At 45.9% G+C, this 20,137-nt stretch overlaps 1 protein-coding gene across 10 annotated transcripts in view; it reads left to right on the forward strand.

Annotated features, from left to right (window-relative positions):
* Positions 1-15,530, forward strand: part of ABCC9 (ATP binding cassette subfamily C member 9) — an 85,950-nt gene extending 70,420 nt beyond the window's left edge. For 6 of the 10 annotated variants that reach the window (XM_081926717.1, XM_081926715.1, XM_081926719.1 and 3 more), the window contains 8 exons: positions 1,501-1,631; positions 2,351-2,429; positions 6,136-6,244; positions 8,474-8,577; positions 9,202-9,335; positions 11,031-11,093; positions 12,560-12,731; positions 15,191-15,330. In XM_081926717.1, coding sequence (XP_081782843.1) covers positions 1,501-1,631; positions 2,351-2,429; positions 6,136-6,244; positions 8,474-8,577; positions 9,202-9,335; positions 11,031-11,093; positions 12,560-12,697 — 758 coding nt within the window. In that variant the 3' untranslated portion in view covers positions 12,698-12,731; positions 15,191-15,330. Of the gene's footprint in view, positions 1-1,500; positions 1,632-2,350; positions 2,430-6,135; positions 6,245-8,473; positions 8,578-9,201; positions 9,336-11,030; positions 11,094-12,559; positions 12,732-15,190 lie in introns of all 10 variants that reach the window. The other 4 variants (XM_081926718.1, XM_081926720.1, XM_081926723.1 and 1 more) reach the window with 1 other exon arrangement.
* The last annotated feature ends 4,607 nt before the right edge of the window (positions 15,531-20,137 follow it).

Consider the following 20,137-nt stretch of genomic DNA (forward strand, 5'->3'; position numbering starts at 1 on the left):
ATGTGAACTGGCTCTGTTTGTGCAATCGGGAACCTGACTTGATTGCCAACTCCTTTCCAGTTCTTTCCTACATTTATAGGCTCTTTCAAAGGTTATGCTCAGAGGGTGGAGCAGTCGGTGTGGTCCCATTCCTTGATTTACTCATAAGTAAGTGATACCCAACTAAGGATATTGACAAGCTGGAATGTGTGCAGAGGAGGGCAACCAAGATGACCCAGGGTCTGGAAATCAAGCTTTATGAGGAACAGTTGAGGGAGCTTGGTATGTTTAGACTGGAAAAGAGGAGACTGATAGGAGATATGATAGCCATCTTCAGATATCTCAAGGGCTGTCACATGAAAGATGGAGCAAGCTTGTTTTGCGTGGTGAGTTCCTGCCTCCTCAGTGGAAATAATGACACATGACACAATTATTAAGGTTAACGGACTAAATAAGGCCACAACTTTATTGGTTACAGGTGATGAGCGGTATTGGCTTAGGCATTGGTCCTAACCAACTATATCCGACTTCAGCCTGTCTGCTTGAAGTCTGAGAAGGGTTAACCACCAGTAGGGGGAGTCCTGCTAATGCACATCAACTAGGAACTCCCCCAGGGTCACCGATAGGGGGCGTGCCTTAGGCCCTCACCTCCCCAGGCTTCGGACATGGCCATGCCCCCTGGAATCCTTTATCGGACTACCCTTCAATATGCAGGGCAGGTGATGGCGCTACCTCCCCTCTTCCATCTACAGAACTACACCAGGAACAGCTGGCAAAGAGGGAGATCTCCAGCCACGTTCTGCTTTAAATAGGGCAGGCCATGCCCCCAGAGCCAGCCGATTGGCTGGCCTGGAGGTGATGCGGCCAGGAATCCCCCCAATCACGCGTGACGCCCGCAACTCCACCTCCTCCGAAGGGCGGAAGTGGCTTTCTCCTGCCCCAGATGGTAGGACCCAAACTAATGGCTTCAAGTTACAAGAAAGGAGATTCTGACTAAACATCAGAACTTTCTGACAGTAAGAGCTATTTGACAGTGGAATGGTCTCCCCGGGGAGGTTATGGACTCTCCTTCCATAGAAGTCTTTAAGCAGAGGTGGGATGGCCATCTGTCATGGATGCTTTAGTTGAGATTCCTGCATTGCAAGGGTTGGACCAGATGACCCCTGGGCCTCTTCCACCTCTACAGTTCTATGATTCTAAATCAGCATCATGGTAGACCTACTGAAATGAAGCCTATTGATTTTAGTTGGTTTTCTTTGACTATGACTTGGATATCACCCAATGTATACAGTCTTTACACTGCTGTTCTATCTTAAGATGAAGCATAACGGAGTCAAGAGCCTCTAATCCAGTTGGAGGCTCTTTGGTTGTATATTTTGCTCATCTTTCACTTAGATGAATGTCTTTATCTTGTACATGCATATGAGCCAGAGAGCAAAACAATATTGCGCTTGCATGCTAACTGATCGCATAGATAAGGCTTCCAAGCACTGACGGTCAACGACTTCATTCATTTTCCAGATGTTTCTCAGGTCCCCAAAGACTGGCCGCAAGAAGGGGAAATCAAGATTGAAAATCTGTGCGTCCGATATGAAAACAACCTGAAGCCTGTTCTCAAGCACGTCAAAGCTTACATCAAACCAGGCCAGAAGGTTTCATAAATTTATATATTTATTAAAATTTTATACCACCTTTCATCCAAGGATCTCAGGGCGGTTTACAGTATTCAGACTTAAATAATTATACTCTCTCTACCATAAAGTTAATGAAGGATGACCATTGTCACAGATGTGATATATATATATATATATATATATATATATATATATATATATATATGCCAATTTTAAATAGGCCCAAACCCTACCGGTAGCTATCTCAAGGAACTAAATCCAAGCAACCAATTCCTTTCTTGAATAGGAATATATTTAACTTGAACTATTGCCGCATACTGGCCAAGTGTGGTTCATAATTCATTCAGTTCAAACAAGTCTTGAAAAATCTGGATTATCTTCCAAACTTTGATGGAACTTTAATTAATTTAATTTAACACTACCCCGTATCTGTCTCTTGCCGAGTGTCCACAACCGCTCCACTGTGTATCTGAAGAAGTGTGCATGCACACGAAAGCTCATACCAAGAACTGACTTAGTTGGTCTTTAAGGTGCTACTGGAAGGAATATTTTTTGTTTCCACTTCCAAAGCTCACCTTAAAACTCAACGTGCATGAAGTGTTTCTCCATCTCTGGAAGTTAAAGAAAAAACATCATAGACTTTTGGGGGGATGGTTGTGTGGATTTGCTCGCTGTGGTCTCCTCCCCCAACCCTCCAGCGATGCTCAAGAAAAGCCACAACAAACCTTCTCTTTCAGGTTGGGATTTGCGGTCGCACTGGCAGCGGAAAATCATCATTGTCCCTGGCCTTCTTCAGAATGGTAGACATATTTGATGGTGAGTACCTGGTCACTTCTTAATATTGTTTGTGCCACCTGTGAATTACCAAACCAAATGCAACTAAGCAGCCATAGAGCCATAGAACTGTAGAGTTGGAAGGGATCCTGAGGATCATCTAGTCCAGTCCCCTGCAGTGGACCATAGTTAAAGGTAAAGGGATCCCTGACCATTAGGTCCAGTCATGGCTGACTCTGGGGTTGCAGCGCTCATAACTCTAGATGTTATTGGACTCTTAACTCCCGTCAGCCCCAGCCAGCATGACCAATAGCTAGGGATGAAGGAAGCTGCAATCTAGCAACATCCGGAGGAGCTCAGGTAAAGGTAAAGGTAAAGGGACCCCTGACCATTAGGTCCAGTCGTGACCGACTCTGGGGTTGTGGTGCTCATCTCGCTTTATTGGCCGAGGGAGTCGGAATACAGCTTCCGGGTCATGTGGCCAGCATGACAAAGCAGCTTCTGGCGAACCAGAGCAGCGCACGGAAATGCCGTTTACCTTCCTGCTGGAGCTGTACCTATTTATCTACTTGATCTTTAACGTGCTTTTGAACTGCTAGGTTGGCAGGAGCAGGGACTGAGCAACGGGAGCTCACCCCGTCACAGGGATTAAAACTACCAACCTTCTGATCAGCAAGTCCTAGGCTCTGTGGTTTAACCCACAGTGCCACCCACGTCCCTAACCTAGCCCATTTTAACGCCTCACCTTTACTGCCTGAAATATACTCTGAGTCCTGTAGTAATTTCATGCTCTTTATTGCAGCTTGTAAAACAGTGATTGAATTGCCCTCCAAACCTCAGGCTTTTATATACATTATTTACACAATGAGTCCCATCTGATTGGCTGATTCTGCTTCCCTCCTGGAGCCTGATTGGTCTTTTCCTGCTGGCCAATCAGTTATTGCATTCTACGACCCTACCAGCCTAATAGGCTGATTAACTTCTTCCTGGAACCTGATTGGCCTTCTCTTGCAAGCCAATCAGTTGTTGCATTCTAGGATCGCTGTGGGTTAAACCACAGAGCCTAGGACTTCCCAATCAGAAGGTTGGCGGTTCGAATCCCCGTGACGGGGTGAGCTCCTGTTGCTCGGTCCCTGCTCCTGCCAACCTAGCAGTTCGAAAGCACGTCAAAGTGCAAGTAGATAAATAGGTACCACTCTGGCGGGAAGGTAAACGGCGTTTCCATGCGCTGCTCTGGTTCGCCAGAGCGGCTTGGTCATGCTGGCCACATGACCCGGAAGCTGTACGCCGGCTCCCTCGGCCAATAAAGCGAGATGAGCGCCGCAACCCCAGAGTCGGCCACGACTGGACCTAATGGTCAGGGGTCCCTTTACCTTTACTTTTACCTGCCTATTGTTCTAGGTTCCAGGGTGAGTACATAACACTGCCACTAAGCATTTGTTCCAAGCTATTCTCTCCTCTCCTTGCAGCTGAAGGCTTATGCAGCCAATCTTCTAAAAGGAAGAGCCAAAACACAAAAGGGCCATATCCTATTTCATGGCTGAGTTAGATCAGCCTCCCGTAGTGACAGCTACATTAGGTGCTGCTTTTTCTCTGCCCCCGTGTCCAGCACGTCGTAAATTATCCCTTCAGTAGCGTCGTTAATCATGCACCACGGAATCAAAATATTTCCTTTATGGGAAGAACAAAGGAGAATGGGAGAAAGCGGGGGGGAGTGAGCAAAGGAGCGAGGGTCAGTCAATAATTCTCCGTCAGGCTGGGTCGGATCAGTAAAGGGTAGGTGCCTCTATAGGCTGACCAAGAATCTGGATCCAGAAGTGACCCACACATTTTGCTGCTCTTCCTTAGGGCCACCCCCACACCGGTATGTTCATTTAGGGCTGATGGATAGCTGTGTTTGGTCTAGCAGAGCTTAGCTTAAGATTTAAGAAGCAAGCTAGCTGATCAGAAAAGACCTTGTATTGCAGGCTCATGAGTCATGATATTATGACTCTAAAAAGCACACCCTTTCAAGTGCAAGCAACGAAATACATTTGGGCTACTTCAGTGCCCTGCGGTATTCAGCTTTGTTGATTCTCAGCACGTTCCCAGCCAACATGTTTGCTGCCTCCTCCTATTAAGTGCCCCTAAGGTAAAGGTAAAGGGACCCCTGACCATTAGGTCCAGTCGTGACTGACTCTGGGGTTGCGGCCCTCATCTCGCTTTATTGGCTGAGGAAGCTGAAGTACAGCTTCCAGGTCATGTGGCCAGCATGACTAAGCCGCTTCTGGCGAACCAGAGCAGCGCACGGCAACGCCGTTTACCTTCCCGCCGGAGTGGTACCTATTTATCTACTTGCACTTCGACGTGTTTTCGAACTGCTAGGTGGACAGGAGCAGGGACTGAGCAACAGGAGCTTACCTCGTTGCGGGGATTCGAACCGCCGACCTTCTGATCGGCAAGTCCTAGGCTCAGTGGTTAACCCACAGCGCCACCCCTATTACTGGCTAATTAATCAATTGCTGCTTTATATTTCAACCACTCTTATACACCTGTCATTTGGGCTTGGGGTTCAAACTATTGCACTTACATCAGAAAGGACAAAAGGAATGGAGATGGAAGTGTATGCAGTTCCCAGGATGTGCAGCTGGGAGCGACAGATGAGAATAAACATTGTGTTTGAACTGGAGAGTGATGAATCTATGAAGCAGCAGCATCATAGGGATCTAAACTCTGCCTTGGTAAAGCCCAGCTACCAACACCCCCTCACTCTAGAGCTGACTCTTTCCTAGCTTGCTGTCTCTCCAAATGCTTTGGACTCCAACTCCCATGAGCCCCAACTAGCATGCCAAACGGTCGGGGGTGATGCGAGTTGTAGTCTAAAATGTATGGAGAGCACCGGTTTGGGGAAAGGCTACTGTATAGTCTGAGACAGAACAGAAGATGAGGCCGTGCAGGTGTAGTAACTAGCCCAAGATAACTTTGGTGGCCAAGTGCCAGGAGTTCAGCCTGCACTTGAGTAGGACCCTGGCAGAGACACATGCCCAACTGGCATGTTCTCTCCCTCCTGGTCAATCGTTTGAGAGCTTCAAAAGCTTTCTTCTGCCCGAACATCACAGCGACCAATGCCAACCGACACCGGCACACTTAGGGATCCGCAGAGTTTGCGCATCAAGCATAACAGACCTCAGCAACTCAGCATTTTGGCTAATCTACTTTATTTACATATAAACACACACGGAGCACAGCAACATGACTCCCTCTCTCTCTAGCATCAGACAGCAAAGAGAAAAATAACAAAGGACAATAGTCCCACTTCACAGAACACAGTAACACAAACATCCTGTCTCCGTCACTTCCCACTTTGTGGAATCAAAACATATACCGTCATGTGATAGATAACAATCCCATGACTGCAATCATGGAGCAGGAATTCTAACATCAAGTATATTGCTCCAAAACATTATAACACCAAGCCTGCTGCATCGCCCACTCCCCCCGCTCATTCCTCTGAGTAGGACCCTAGACCTCTGTCCCCAAAGCATAGAGTGGCTGGGGAAGCTCAGCCAGATGGGTGGGGTATAAATAAATTATTATTATTTTTATTATTATTATTATTATTATTATTATTATTATTATTATTATTATTATTATTATCTGTGACTCAACAGACATTTGAGGTTGTTTCCAGGTTCCTTTCTGCCTTTTTGTAGGCTTTATTTACATCACTGAGCACCTCACTTGTTGTGTTTTCTGCTGTTCCAAACAGGCAAGATTGTTATCGATGGGATCGACATTTCAAAGATACCCCTGGATATGTTGCGCTCAAGGCTATCCATAATCCTGCAGGATCCCATATTATTCAGTGGTTCCATTCGGTAAGCACAAACGCCTCCTCTTGCAGTTCCCTTGGCTGGTGAGCTGCGGTGTTGCTGTGCACCCAGAATTTTGCATAGTGGGGATTTCAGAGAATGTTGGCGCAACCTTTGGGTGGGACTCAACTGAGTCTTCCCCAAGCACAGCTAGGGCAGCTGTGGCCTTTGAACCTTTTCACTTGTGGATTTGACCACCAAACAGGCATGCGCAAAGCACACTTAGAATCATAGAATAGAATCATAGAATCATAGAGTTAGAAGAGACCACAAGAGCCATCGAGTCCAACCCCCTGCCAAGCAGGAAACACCATCAGAGCACTCCTGACATATGGTTGTCAAGCCTCTGCTTAAAGACCTCCAAAGAAGGAGACTCTACCACACTCCTTGGCAGCAAATTCCACTGTCGAACAGCTCTTACTGTCAGGAAGTTCTTCCTAATGTTTAGGTGGAATCTTCTTTCTTGTAGTTTGGAACCATTGCTCCGTGTCCGCTTCTCTGGAGCAGCAAAAATCAACCTTTCTCCCTCCTCTATGTGACATCCTTTTATATATTTGAACATGGCTATCATATCACCCCTTAACCTCCTCTTCTCCAGGCTAAACATGCCCAGCTCCCTTAGCCGTTCCTCATAAGGCATCGTTTCCAGGCCTTTGACCATTTTGGTTGCCCTCCTCTGGACACGTTCCAGTTTGTCAGTGTCCTTCTTGAACTGTGGTGCCCAGAACTGGACACAGTACTCCAGGTGAGGTCTGACCAGAGCAGAATACAGTGGCACTATTACTTCCCTTGATCTAGATGCTATACTCCTATTGATGCAGCCCAGAATTGCATTGGCCATTTTAGCTGCCGCGTCACACTGTTGGCTCATGTCAAACCAGTTCAGAATTGCGTGGAACATACCACACAGGCCCTGAATCAGGATACCTAATACTCAAAAGTTCCCCTACGTGGCGATGCTCAGTGAGAAAGCAAAGGCTATCCATCTATTTCAGGCCAGTCCTATTAACTGGAACTGGGGTCCTTAAATCAGGAAGTGTTCCCCATACGTACTCGCCTACGATTCTGAGTCTCCTATTGTGACTCACTTTTCTCAGAGACTATGACAAACTGATGGAACATTGGTTGGGGTGGACTTGGAGATATTTACGTCTGCCTAAATGCTGTTGGTGGAGATGGGAGAGGACGTCCCAAAGTCAGGTTCTCACAACCAGTATATCTGAAGGTCCAGGACACCTGAAGGAGCGTCTCCACCCCCATCGTTCTGCCTGGACGCTGAGGTCCAGTGCCAAGGGCCTTCTGGCGGTTCCCTCGCTGCAAGAAGCCAAGTTACAGGGAACCAGGCAGAGGGCCTTCTCGGTAGTGGCATCCGCCCTGTGGAACGCCCTCCCACCAGATGTCAAAGAGAAAAACAACTACCAAATTTTTAGAAGACATCTGAAGGTCGCCCTGTTTAGGGAAGCTTTTAATGTTTAATAGGTTATTGTATTTTAAAATTCTGTTGGAAGCTGCCCAGAGTGGCTGGAGAAACCCAGCCAGATGAGAGGGGTATAAATAAATTATTATTATTATTATTATTATTATTATTATTATTATTATTATTATTACGTGAAAAAAGAGGCAATGCACGTACTTTTGTAAACTAAGAAAATCTTTAATAAAAATTATTAAAAAGAAAGCAACAGCAGCAACGAATCTATAATGAACAAAATATGTGCCATATACAAATTATTTGGGAGGGGGTTAGAATTTGGTTCTTTGGGCACAAAATATGTTTATTTTGTTGGAGAATATGAATGATCTTGTGTCACACTCTTCACATTGATATATGTTCCCAGACTGGCATAGGGCAGGAGGAAGAGTGGAAATGTTTGATGGCTTTAGATATGTTTATGTTGGGCTTCAGGTTTGCTTGTGTCCTTCCCTGCTTTCTCTCCCACTCTGCTAATTCTCTCGCTCTGGGAAGAATGTGCCATGTGAAAGAGGAGATTCAAATAAAAGGGGCACTAGTATACGGTCTAAAGTCACATGAGGCCACCACTTTGCCGAAGCTAAGCAGATCTGGGTCTGGAACCACATTATCACACATCCAGATCTATGACGGAAGAACAACAGGATAGATATGTAACAGAATAAGCATGTGCTCACTGAACGGATGAGCAGTTCAGCCAGGATTTAACTAGGCAATGTATCCAGCAACAGACTCTGAGCATTTCTACATTTCCCTTTCTTTAGCTTTAATTTGGATCCAGAGTGCAAATGTACGGATGATACGCTTTGGGAAGCTCTGGAGATTGCCCAGTTGAAGAACATGGTCAAGTCATTGCCGGGAGGTCTAGGTGTGTATATCGGGGGCAGATGCAATACTAGTTTGCCCCTATCAACACATGCAATTAAAAACAAGAGTCCAGCCTGCAATGGAATCATTTGGCTGATTGAGAGCCGTTCCACAAGTTATGTTGGCAACAACTCTGGGTTTGTGGTCAGGTGTGTACTTGATAAGGAGGTGTACCCAATCCTGCCCCTCTGCATGATCCATGTGCCTGCAGTCTTTTGGTTGTCCTGTTCACACGTTACTTTTTTGGGTGTACACTTTCAAAAATCTGCCCCACCTAGAGGGTATTGCAGTAGTCCAAGCGGGAGATAACCAGAGCATGCACCACTCTGGCGAGACAGTCTGTGGGCAGGTAGGGTCTCAGCTGGTGTACCAGATGGAGCTGGTAGGCAGCCGCCCTGGGTACAGAATTAACCTGCGCCTCCATGGACAGCTGTGAGTCCAAAATGGCCCCAGGGTTGTGTTCCTGGTACTTTAGGACAGATATTATGGAGAGACAGAAGTTCATGTACCAATGGTGTACCAATGGCGCCTTGCTCCAAAACTCCTTGAGGCTTGCCTGGTGATAAATGGCAGCTGGAGACAGGTGTAGAAATTCTAATTATTGCCTCCTCGTGCTCCCATCCAGATGCTATAGTAACTGAAGGAGGCGAGAACTTCAGCGTAGGCCAGCGGCAGCTCTTCTGCTTGGCTAGAGCCTTTGTACGCAAGAGCAGCATCCTCATCATGGACGAAGCCACAGCATCAATCGATATGGCCACAGTGAGTAAACCACTGCCCTCCTGTTTGTGTTTTTCTTAAGAAAAAGGGAACCGATTTCAGGCCATTGCTTTGTGGACAGACATCTGCAGCCAACATGCCAATTGTGGATGGCACTAGACAAAAGTAAGAAGAGCAAGGAATGTAATTATTATATTTTTACCTTCAGCCAAGACTGAAGAAGACAATCCTATTCACCTAGTTCCACCCATTCAGAGGACTTACTTCTTCGGTTTACATCAGGGGTGGGGAACCCTTTTCGCCTTGAGGACCACATTCTTTTCTCAAGTAGCTCCTGAGGGCCATATGCTAGAGGTGGACAGGGCCAGAGGGGAACGTGGGCAGAGAAGCAAATGTACCTTGTACCTTCACACACCAGGCTAGCTTCACGTTCACACTCCCATCCAGGCAAGCAAGATTCATGATCATTGTTCAAGGACACATTGCAGCCAGGCAAAAACACTCAAGTTGGGTGCCGAGCATCACGGGTGAGGGGTGTGACCTGAGGAAAGAGGGTGTCACTGAGGAGGAGGACCATGCCTGGGGACCGTTTTGTGGTCCAGGCAGAGAAGCTTGCAGGGCTACATTTGATCCCCACGCCTTAGGTTCCCAACCCCAGCACTACCACAAACAACTGACACATTTTTGTTCCTCCATGTTCATGTAGTAGGAGATCATGGAACCATTCCGTAACAATATGCAAAACTCAGACCAATTTGCTCAAGAGCCAGCGGAGGTCTTACCACTACTTTGTACAGAATGCCTTCCAGGTCAGAAGTGGTGCTTTGCCCTGATGACCTCATAACCCAATTAGAGGGTCTATCCCCCAAAGAGCTTGGTCAGGGAAAGCCCAGCCCCTGAATGGGAGATGTTGGACATGGTTGCTTTAGGAAATGTGGGGAGGGAGAAAATCTTGTTTCATTGTCTCACTGGGTTCCTTACTGAAAGATACTCAGAGTCGAGTGTGAATTTCATGCTCTTTATTCAGCTCGTAGTAGCAATGAATGAAACTTTACCCAAAACGTCTAGCTATATATACATTATTTACACAATGGGCCCCACGTGATTGGCTAATTCTGGGCTGCTCCTGTAGGCCAATCAGGTTGCTGATTCACTTCCACCTGGAGCTGGATTGGGTTGCTCCTACGGACCAATCAGACTGCTGCATTCTGGATCCTATTGTTCTAGAATTCAGCTCAGTACATAGCACACTCCTCTGTTTCAATGGGATTGGTGGTTCCTAAGCATTTTTTCTCTAAGGGGGACTGTTATGGAGACTTTATCTTTGTCAACACACCTTTGATTCCAATATCCAGTGCTTCCCCCCCCCCTAAAAATATATATATTTAGGGGTGCTCTCATTTTGACTCAAGAAAATCACCATTTCATAGTTCAAATTGGGAAAAATAAATACAGTAAATGGACAAAAGTACAAAGATTCACAAAATGTTTAGGGGTATGTGTACCCTCAGAAAAAAAAGTACTACCAAGATCTAATCCAGGCCACATTTATACAGGCAGTGAGTGACTGGTCAACTGTGATGCATATGTACGGGTGATTGGGTGAATTTTACAGGTCAGTTTTACTCAATATTTAACCACAAGCCATGCAAGACCCAGGAGCTTCTGTAGGTGTGGTCATATGAAAAGCTCCACTCCTGTGGTCATTAAGTGACTGTTGCATCTCTCATTTGCTAGGAGAACATTTTGCAGAAGGTTGTGATGACTGCCTTCGCTGATCGCACAGTGGTGACGATAGCTGTAAGTATGCCGTTCCACAGTGGACCTCCTTTCCGCATTTCCTCAGCGGATAATAAACTTGGTCTGCTGGGAACAATGTCCTGAAGCACCATATGTGGAAGCAAAAGAAGCTCACCATCGGCTTACATTCACCTCTCCTGCCCCTCTTCAATCTCTGTTTCATATGTAAAGCCAAGCCATGCTTCTCAGAAAGCACAACTAAACCCTGGCTTGTGTCTATGTCCAAACAAGAGATAGTAGTTTAAAACAAACTCTGGTCATTTTTTTAAAAAGCAAGCTGACTCCAAACCATGGTTTATGAAGCTGGCTTGTTTCACTAACCAAGGTTTGTTGTAAGCCATGACTTCTGCTTCATACATAAAGACAAGGCAGGATGCTATGAAAGTGAAATCGAAAGCATTGGGAATCCTTCACCCAGCCACGTAGGAGGAGGGGAAGGGAGAAGCATATGAGCCCAAGTCCTTTTGGGGCCTTTTTCCAGTTCATGCGTGTAGTGCTTAAACATGGTTTTGTGTTACATTCAAACACTGCCAGTATTAGATGAAATCCCAAGTTGACACTATTCCAGAATTTTGAGTGGGATCGAAATCCACACAAGGAGGCCTTTCCCATCTAGGAAACGGCAGATCCTGGGTGCAGACAGTCATGTGTGATGATGATGATGATTTATTACTTATACCCCGTCCATCTAATGGGTTTCCCCAGCCACTCTGGGCAGCTTCCAACAAGAAATTAAAAATACATTAAAACACCCGTCACTTAAAACTTCCCTAAACAGGGCTGCCTTCAGATGTCTTCTAAACATCAGAAAGTTGTTTATCCCTTTGATGGGAGGGCGTTCCACAGGGTGGGTGCCACTATCGAGAAGGCCCTCTGCCTGGTTTCCTGTAACTTCGCTTCTCGCAGTGAGGGAACCACCAGAAGTCCCTCAGAGCTGGACCTCAGTGTCCGGGCAGAACGATACGGGTGGAGATGCTTCTTCAGGTATACTGGGCCAAGGCCATTTAGGGCTTTAAAGGTGAGCACCAACACTTTGAATTACCTGTGACAGGGCTTTTTTTCAGCTGGAACGCACCAGAACTCAGTTCCAGCCCCTCTTGGGTGGGCGCCTTTGCCATTATAAGAGAACGAGGGAGGTGTTCATTGGGAGTTCTGGCTTCTCTTTGTCACTGAATTTGGAACAACCTGATAAATGAGGCATTATGGCGTGTATTTGGGGCAATAGTACCCATCCAGTCAATGGAAGGAGGTAACTGTGGGAATGAATAAGAACTGCTTTAGTGGGTTCTTATATAGATCACCATGCTGATTTCAATCCTGGCATATTTACTTTACATGCTCCTCTACTCTCAATAAACATCTCTGTCTGTATTTATTCTAAGCTTTCCTGTTCTTTGCATGGCATTCCCTTTCTGTTACTTTCCCTTTCCTTTCCTTTCCTTTCCTTTCCTTTCCTTTACTTCCAGCACCGGGTCTCTCAAATCCTAGATGCAGACCTCGTCTTAGTCTTCTCCGAAGGCGATCTCGTCGAGTGTGACGCAGCAGCCAACCTGCTCCTCAAAGAGGGAGGCCTTTTCACCACTTTGGTGAAGACAAACAAATAGATACTCTTGACCCAGGATTCCGGAAAGATTTTCGGTATTAATTCACTCAGTCCTGTATGGTCCTGTTCTTCATTCAGTCTCTGAACAGTCAATCATGGTAGTGTTGGCAGAGGGCCTGGGGCATTCTGACACTTGAGATCCAAAGTGTTAAGTTGTGGGTGAACATATCAGACGACACAGCAATTCTTCAAACAGCTCTTGTTTGTTCACAGGCCAGAACAGAACTGAACTGAAGGGTTCAGTCAGCCTGCTTATATAGAGCTCCAGTACAACGTAACTGTAACAATTTTCTAAAACTATCCAATCACTGAACGTCACTTTCAATCCCTTATTTGCATAACTATCTACGGTATCCCCCTGCTGGCCCAGGGTGAGAACTTCAGTACATAACACAAAGATTTTTACAGTAGGGCAGAATTTATTCCTGTATTAAATGTGGATGCCTGCTTCACTCTTCCAAAACAAAAAGAGAGATGCAGCATATTTTCTAGAATAGCTGCTACAACCAAGCCCTAAATAGTGTCAGAGCTGCCCACCTAGGAAACACCACTTTCTCCCATATGAAGTTAACCTCACCACCATTCTGAAATCTGAGATCAGATAATGAGGCCATTCTGCAGGTGCCAACATTTATGAATTAATGCAAAGCAGAAGAACCTTTTATTATGTAATTGCTCTGCAGAGCTTTGGAACACCAAAGACAATTAGCTCTTCTCACTTTTTTCCATTCTTTAGCAAGCAAGCCAAGAGAGTCTTTTTCCTTTCAGCATGTGAGGAATGATTGCTCTACTACAACTAGGTCTATTACAGTTTATTTTAACAGTGCTTTGCGCCTTTTTGTTATTTTTGTTTTGAATCTGTAGCATACAAATTTTAGATACCTTTAGGTACCTTTTAGATACCTTTGAGGTGGGTTGTAGGTGTTTTGTGTGTGTTTTTTTTATGAAAAGCAGCCTATGAATTTAATTATATGTGCGAAAAAATAACTCATCATCCAAGTGTGGATTCTTACATAACAAAAGAAGTGTGGGTCATCATTGTGCAGGGAGGGGTGCATCAATAAACTGGGGGGAACCCCAAGATTTAAAGAAATTAAAAAAGGAACTTCAGAGGAAAGACTCTAAGGGGGCAGGGAGCAAAGCCCAAACAAAACAGCCCATAGAGGACTGAGCAGAGACTGTGAAGTATTTATGGTGAAGAGAAGGGATGGGAAACAAAGGGGGATTGGAATGGAGTATCCCAAAACTGGGCTGGCTGGCTGGCTTGAACCCTAAGAGGAATGCTCTGCTCTGCAACTGAGATGTCTCAGTTGGTAGACCATGAGACCCTCAATCTCAGTCGTGGGTTTGAGCCCCATGTTGAGTGGAAGACCCCTGCATTGCAGGAGGTTGGACTAGGTGACCCCTGTGGTCCCTTCCGTCTACAATTCTATGATTTTGTAGCAGTTCCCACTACTGGGTATTCCAGCATTCTCCTTTGGGATCCTGCATTCCACAAGGCAGTGTCAATGCGTCGGGAATTTCCCTGCACCTGACAGCTATATATCCCCAGAGAATCACAATGTGCTCTTTACTCATTCCCTTGGAATGATGCCACCGGTCATATATTGAAACAGGATGCCTTAGGTATACATCTTATTTTATATTTTTTTAAAGGTACTGTATTTTTCTGTGTATAAGACGCCCCCATGTATAAGACGACCCCTATATTTTTAAACCCCAAATTAAGAAATTAAGTTGTTTAGCTTTTGGGGGTAGGGGTGGTAACTTCTGCCAATCGCTCACCCACCTGCCTGCCACTGCCGATCACACACCTCACTGCAGCCGCCAATTGTCTGCCCTTTCGCCGCCGCCACCACCAGCCCACCCACCCACTTGCCACAGCCGCCAATCACCTGCCCAATTGCCACAGCCACAACCAATCGCCAGCAGGCCTTGCCACAGCCACCAATCACCTGCCCAGTCACCACCACAATCTCCTGCTTGCTGCTGCCATTAATTCACTATCCGTGTATAAGAGGCTTCCTCAGCCTCGGCCCTCCAGATGTTTTGAGACTACAATTCCCATCATCCCTGACCACTGGTCCTGCTAGCTAGGGATCATGGGAGTTGTAGGCCAAAAACACCTGGCTGAGGAAGCCTGGTGTATAATATGACACCCAATATTTTCCCCCCTTTTTTTTAGCAAAAAGCATTGTCTTATACACAGAAAAATACAGTAATTTCTGACTCGGTCTGCAGCAAGCCCTCTCTTCAAACCCCAGCTCAGCTTTTGCTGTTGTGGCTGCTGCTGGTTCACAGGTTACACACACTCTTAAATCCTAAATAAGTGGCTCAGCTCCAATGCATTTAAGCTGTGCATAAGGAACAGAGTGTGAGGTCCTCCACCATGTTGCTTGCAAATAATGCTGCTGGTCCAATAATTGTACGAACTCGGATCTAGATGATGCCTGGTAGGGAAACGAAATAATTTAGATATGTCTTTTAATTATAGCACCGGGTCCACACCATCCTGACTGCAGACCTGGTCATTGTGATGAAGCGAGGGGTCATTTTGGAGTACGACACACCCGAAAATCTGCTGGCTCAGGAAGACGGCATCTTTGCATCCTTTGTTCGGGCCGACATGTGAAAGGGCTGGGGGGAAATGCATGCCACTGGCTTTTCTAATGCCTGACTTTTCAACGATTGAGGAAAAAACACACATGTATATTTTCTATACACTGTAGCATCACTGCAGACTTTGCCAAGGATTTTTGCATCTGTCTAATTTTTATAAAGCCGAAACCTGTTATGTACGCTGACTTCAGTGCAATAAATTCTTCTTCACAAAACGCTAGGCAATCCTCCCTTGTATTTCCTTAGCAATTCAATCCCTTGGCATGGAGAGAGTTGGCAATTTCTTGGAGTACTCTGAGTCGAAACGTTCCCCTTTTTTGGTGCGCGAAAGGATTTACAGCACTGGGAATGGTAGCTGAATTCCTGGGTGGACTTTGCAGATGGAGAACGGTCCCAGTCATTTTTCTCTGGGGGAGTAGAGAAGGGATAGGTAAAATCCAGATAAACACAATTATTGCTAACTTCTATTGAAAGCAAAGGAAAAGGATCTGCCATCTGATTTCATGCATGCTTCCTCAGAAGTAAAGTTCAGTATAGCCATGTGCTTAGGGCCTGTACTAACAAACCCAACTCTTTTAAACGGATAATAATAATAATTTATTATTTATACCCCACCCATCTGGTGGGGTTTCCCCAGCCACTCTGGGCAGCTTCCGACAGAATATTAAAAACATGATAAACCTTAAAAACTTCCCTAAACAGGGCTGCCTTCAGATGCCTTCAGATTCTGCCCAAGGCCTGGTACCGCCAAAGTTGTGACGTTTTGCTATGGGAAAGGCCAAACCTGCCAATGCAGGGGAATTCCTTTCCGGCCCTTTAACAGCGACCTTGACGTAGCAGCACCCACATACCTGTGAAGAAAAGTTAACCTGCAAAATAAGACTTAGCTGAGGGTGGGGGAAGCTCTGGAGCCAAGTGAGGATTCCCAGGTAAGATCCTCCCTCTATTGTGTGGGCGAGTAGTCCCTCCCCTACCTGGCCTGGTCTCCTTGGCAACACTTCCCCCAGGCGGGATTGGACAACTGACTGAGGTAGGCGGAGACCTCCAGGTATCCCACCTGAGGGAAGGCGAAGCCAAGCCTGTGTTGATGGAGCCGCTCCATATCCAGGGGCTGCGCGCGTCCACGCAAAGGGCACCCCCCCCCGTTTTATGTGGGGAGCGGTCATTACAGCAGCTTGCCTCTGCATGCTGTTGGACTCCAAACCCCATCAGCCTGAGCCAGCATGGCCAAAGGTCAGGGATGTAGCTCAGCTGTGGAGTCACTGTGTTGGCTATCCCTGCAAACATGTATATCTGGCGGCTCACTGTGCAGCACGTCCTGATGATTGTATGCAATTTCCCCCATATATTTTGGCAAATTTTGGCAAAGCATTATTTCCCCTAACCCAGCCTTTCTCAACCTGTGGGTCCCCAGATGTTGTTGGACTACAACTCCCATCACCCCTAGCTACCAGAGCTCAGGGGTGATGGGAGTTGTAGTCCAACAACATCGGCGGACCCACAGGTTGAGAACCACTGCGTAACCTTATTTGTTTTGTAAAATTTATACACCCGCCTGATTGCAAAAGAAAACCTCAAAGGAGTTTGCAAAAAAGAGAAAACCATATAACCAAGGAAACGTTTGCAATGCATTAAAACACAAGAGGTTAAAATAACAAAAAAGGATTAAAACTGACACCAGCATTTCTAAGCCTCTGGTTAGGCTTGCCTTGATGAGAATGTTTTTAGCAGGTGCCGGAAAGAATAAAGTGAAGGTGCCTGCTTGATCTCAATAGGCAGAGAGTTCCAAAGGTTTTACAAATATAATGTGGCATCTGTGGTATTATGTGGCATCTGTAGCAGTGCCAAATTCACCAGTTGAAGCAGTTGAGTAAGGCATTTTTATATGTCGTTATTGTGGATATTTGCATTCATATGCACACATAACCATGGTATATGTGTTTTTGAACATAGGTAAAGGTAAAGGGAGCCCTGACCATTAGGTCCAGTCATGGCCGACTCTGGGGTTGCGGCGCTCATCTCGCTTTATTGGCCGAGGGAGCCGGCGTACAGCTTCCAGGTCATGTGGCCAGCATGACTAAGCCACTTCTGGCGAACCAGAGCAGCACACGGAAGCACCATTTACCTTCCCACCGGAGCGGTATCTATTTATCTACTTGCAATTTGACGTGCTTTTGAACTGCTAGGTGAGCAGGAGCAGGGACCGAGCAACGGGAGCTCACCCCGTTGCGGGGATTCGAACTGCCAACCTTCTGATCGGCAAGTCCTAGACTCTGTGGTTTAACCCACAGCGCCACCCGCATCCCTCACAGTTGGGTAAAGAACGGCATTGGAGGAATGCAAATTCTGAAGGCTGCATTTCAGTTCAAATGTTATTTGGCGAAGCGTGAATTAAGTAGGTATGCATTTAAATACTGAATGGAAATTACAACCCCCCTCCCAAAAAAATGCCTAGGAGCTACAAAAAGGCTATGGTTAAAAGCAATAATATTGCATGGAACCAGCTGCCTCCTAGGAATGAAGAACCACTGTTGTGTTTCTTTTGGGGTGGGGAAACCAGTTTAAGATCGACACAGAACTTGCCCTGAAAGCAAGTCCTCCACAATCTGTTCAAGAGCTGCCACAATTAATTCTGCAAGTTACTGAGTGCTTTGGCCAGGTTCTAGCACTCTGTATGTCGTTCTCCAGAGTGAAGTCTATTAAGATTATCGTTTCTCATGAGATAAGAGGACTTTGACTCTTGCAAACAAAGAGCGAGCATGAGACTCGTATCTCAGTCCAAGTCAATTGCACGCCAAAGGAGCGACGTATAGCTGCAAGCTATTGGCAGCCCTGTGTGGGACATTGCTGTCCAGATGAGTTGTAGAATCATAGAATTGTAGAGTTGGAAGAGACCACAAGGGTCATCTAGTACAACGCCCAGCAATGCAGGAATCAAATTAGGATGAATGCTCAATAAACTGGGCACCTGGAAGCAACCTGGGTCTCCCTAATCTTACTCTTAAGTCTAAACCACAGCACACTGCCTATCTGATCACTGTCTCAGTTGAGCATCTCATTGGCTTCGGGTTGACAGTTAAAGTCACATGCACTTTTCTAAACTTCGTTTTATACAGCAGCCTTATTGTTTATCCTTCTGATTATGAACCCTAATAGTTGGCTGGGGTGGGTGGGGGGAGTGGAATCAGATTTCCAAGAATTCAAGTTTCCATTAAACAGACGACGTTGAGTGCCAGAATTATACACTCTGCCGGCTCAAACCAGTGGGAAAACTTCACGGCCTCCTTCTGCTGTGCCCTGATTAGCTTTGTTTTGTTTTGAAATGGGTTTTGGCCTGCATGATTTCTTCAGTTTCCACGGCATATTTCTCAGGGTATGTGTGTGAGAGAGATTTACGTTAAGGAGACCTTTTTATGAGAAGACCAGAGGTTTAGAGGAAACGATTTGTCGGCGTTCAAACAGCAATAGCTTGCACTTTGAATGCAAATAATGCACACCATTTTGGGCCATGACCTTTGGGCAACCACTGCAAGATTTAGAAGACAAGATTAGCTTGGCGCAATCCAGGGAAACTCAGTTACAAGGAAGCCTCATTGAAGTCAAGGGAGTGGCTAAGTTTTCCAGAGGAGGACACAGGCCCAACCGATGTCTTCCAAAACCTTCCATGGCTGCAGGGCTGTCCCACCCATGAGGCCTGATGAAGCAGTAGCCTCAGGCAGCAGATCCAGTCTGCGCAGAGCATGGTGTTATGTATTCAGTGGTCTGTCTTTGCCTGAGTTTGAGCCTGGACTAAGGATTCTGAGCTCCTGCGTCCTGATTCGATACATGATGTCCAATCACAGAACATTTCAGGACTTGGGCCTCTGCCATTGGCCCTTGGAGTCATGATTCACAGCTTAGAAGTTGAGACAGCCAATCACGTTGGGAGTGGGAGTGACCCAGGCTTTCAGGAATGTATATAAGCAGTTGCTTTGCCCCTGTTTCCTAGTTATGTAGGTCATGAAATGTTCTTGCTGTTATCACTGTGTCTTGCCTCGTGGGAACCCACAGAGATCTAGGGAGGAGGAATTGGTGGGGCTACAGAGGAGGAGAAAATGGGAGCGGGAGAGTGTCTTCTCAAATTCCATGTCCAGTACTGGGATGGGCCTCCAAGTGTTCCTATTTTCCAGGGACAGTCCCGGATTTACAGAAGCCGTCACGGTTTCTGATTTGATCCCAGAATGTCCCGCTTTTCCTTAGGATGTCCCTATTTTCATCAGAGTGTAGAGCTCTGCAACTCCCCCCCCCCCCACTGAGCCAAGGATATAAATAACTTTGCAGCCTTTAGAAGACACCTGAAGGCAGCCCTGTATGGGGAAGTGTTTTTTTTTTAAAAAAATGTTATATGTTTTATTATTTATTTTATTTATTGAATTTATATACCACACTATACCCACAAGTCTCAGGGTGGTTCGCAGAATAAAATCAAAATATAAAACCACAAAATGTATAATCAAAACAACAACAACTCAATAACTCCCCACCGATGGGTGGGGTATAGATAATAAAATTGTTATCATCATTATTATGGAATCGGACATCCCTATTCTGTGCAAATAAGACATTCCAGGATCAAATCAGAAACCAGGATGACTTCTGCAGTATCTTCTGTGACATTGCAAGGGATCCCAGATCGCATGTTATGTACTGAGTTGAATAGGATCCAAAATGCAACAGTCTGATTGGTCCTAGAGCAATAGGATCCAAAATGCAGCAGTCTGATTGGTCCTAGGACAATGCAGCAGTATGACTGCAGGAGCCACCCAATCCAGCTCCAGATAGA

The sequence above is a fragment of the Podarcis melisellensis genome (assembly GCF_964234715.1).
Source record: "Podarcis melisellensis genome assembly, chromosome: 10".
Classification (NCBI taxonomy): Eukaryota; Metazoa; Chordata; class Lepidosauria; order Squamata; family Lacertidae; genus Podarcis; species Podarcis melisellensis.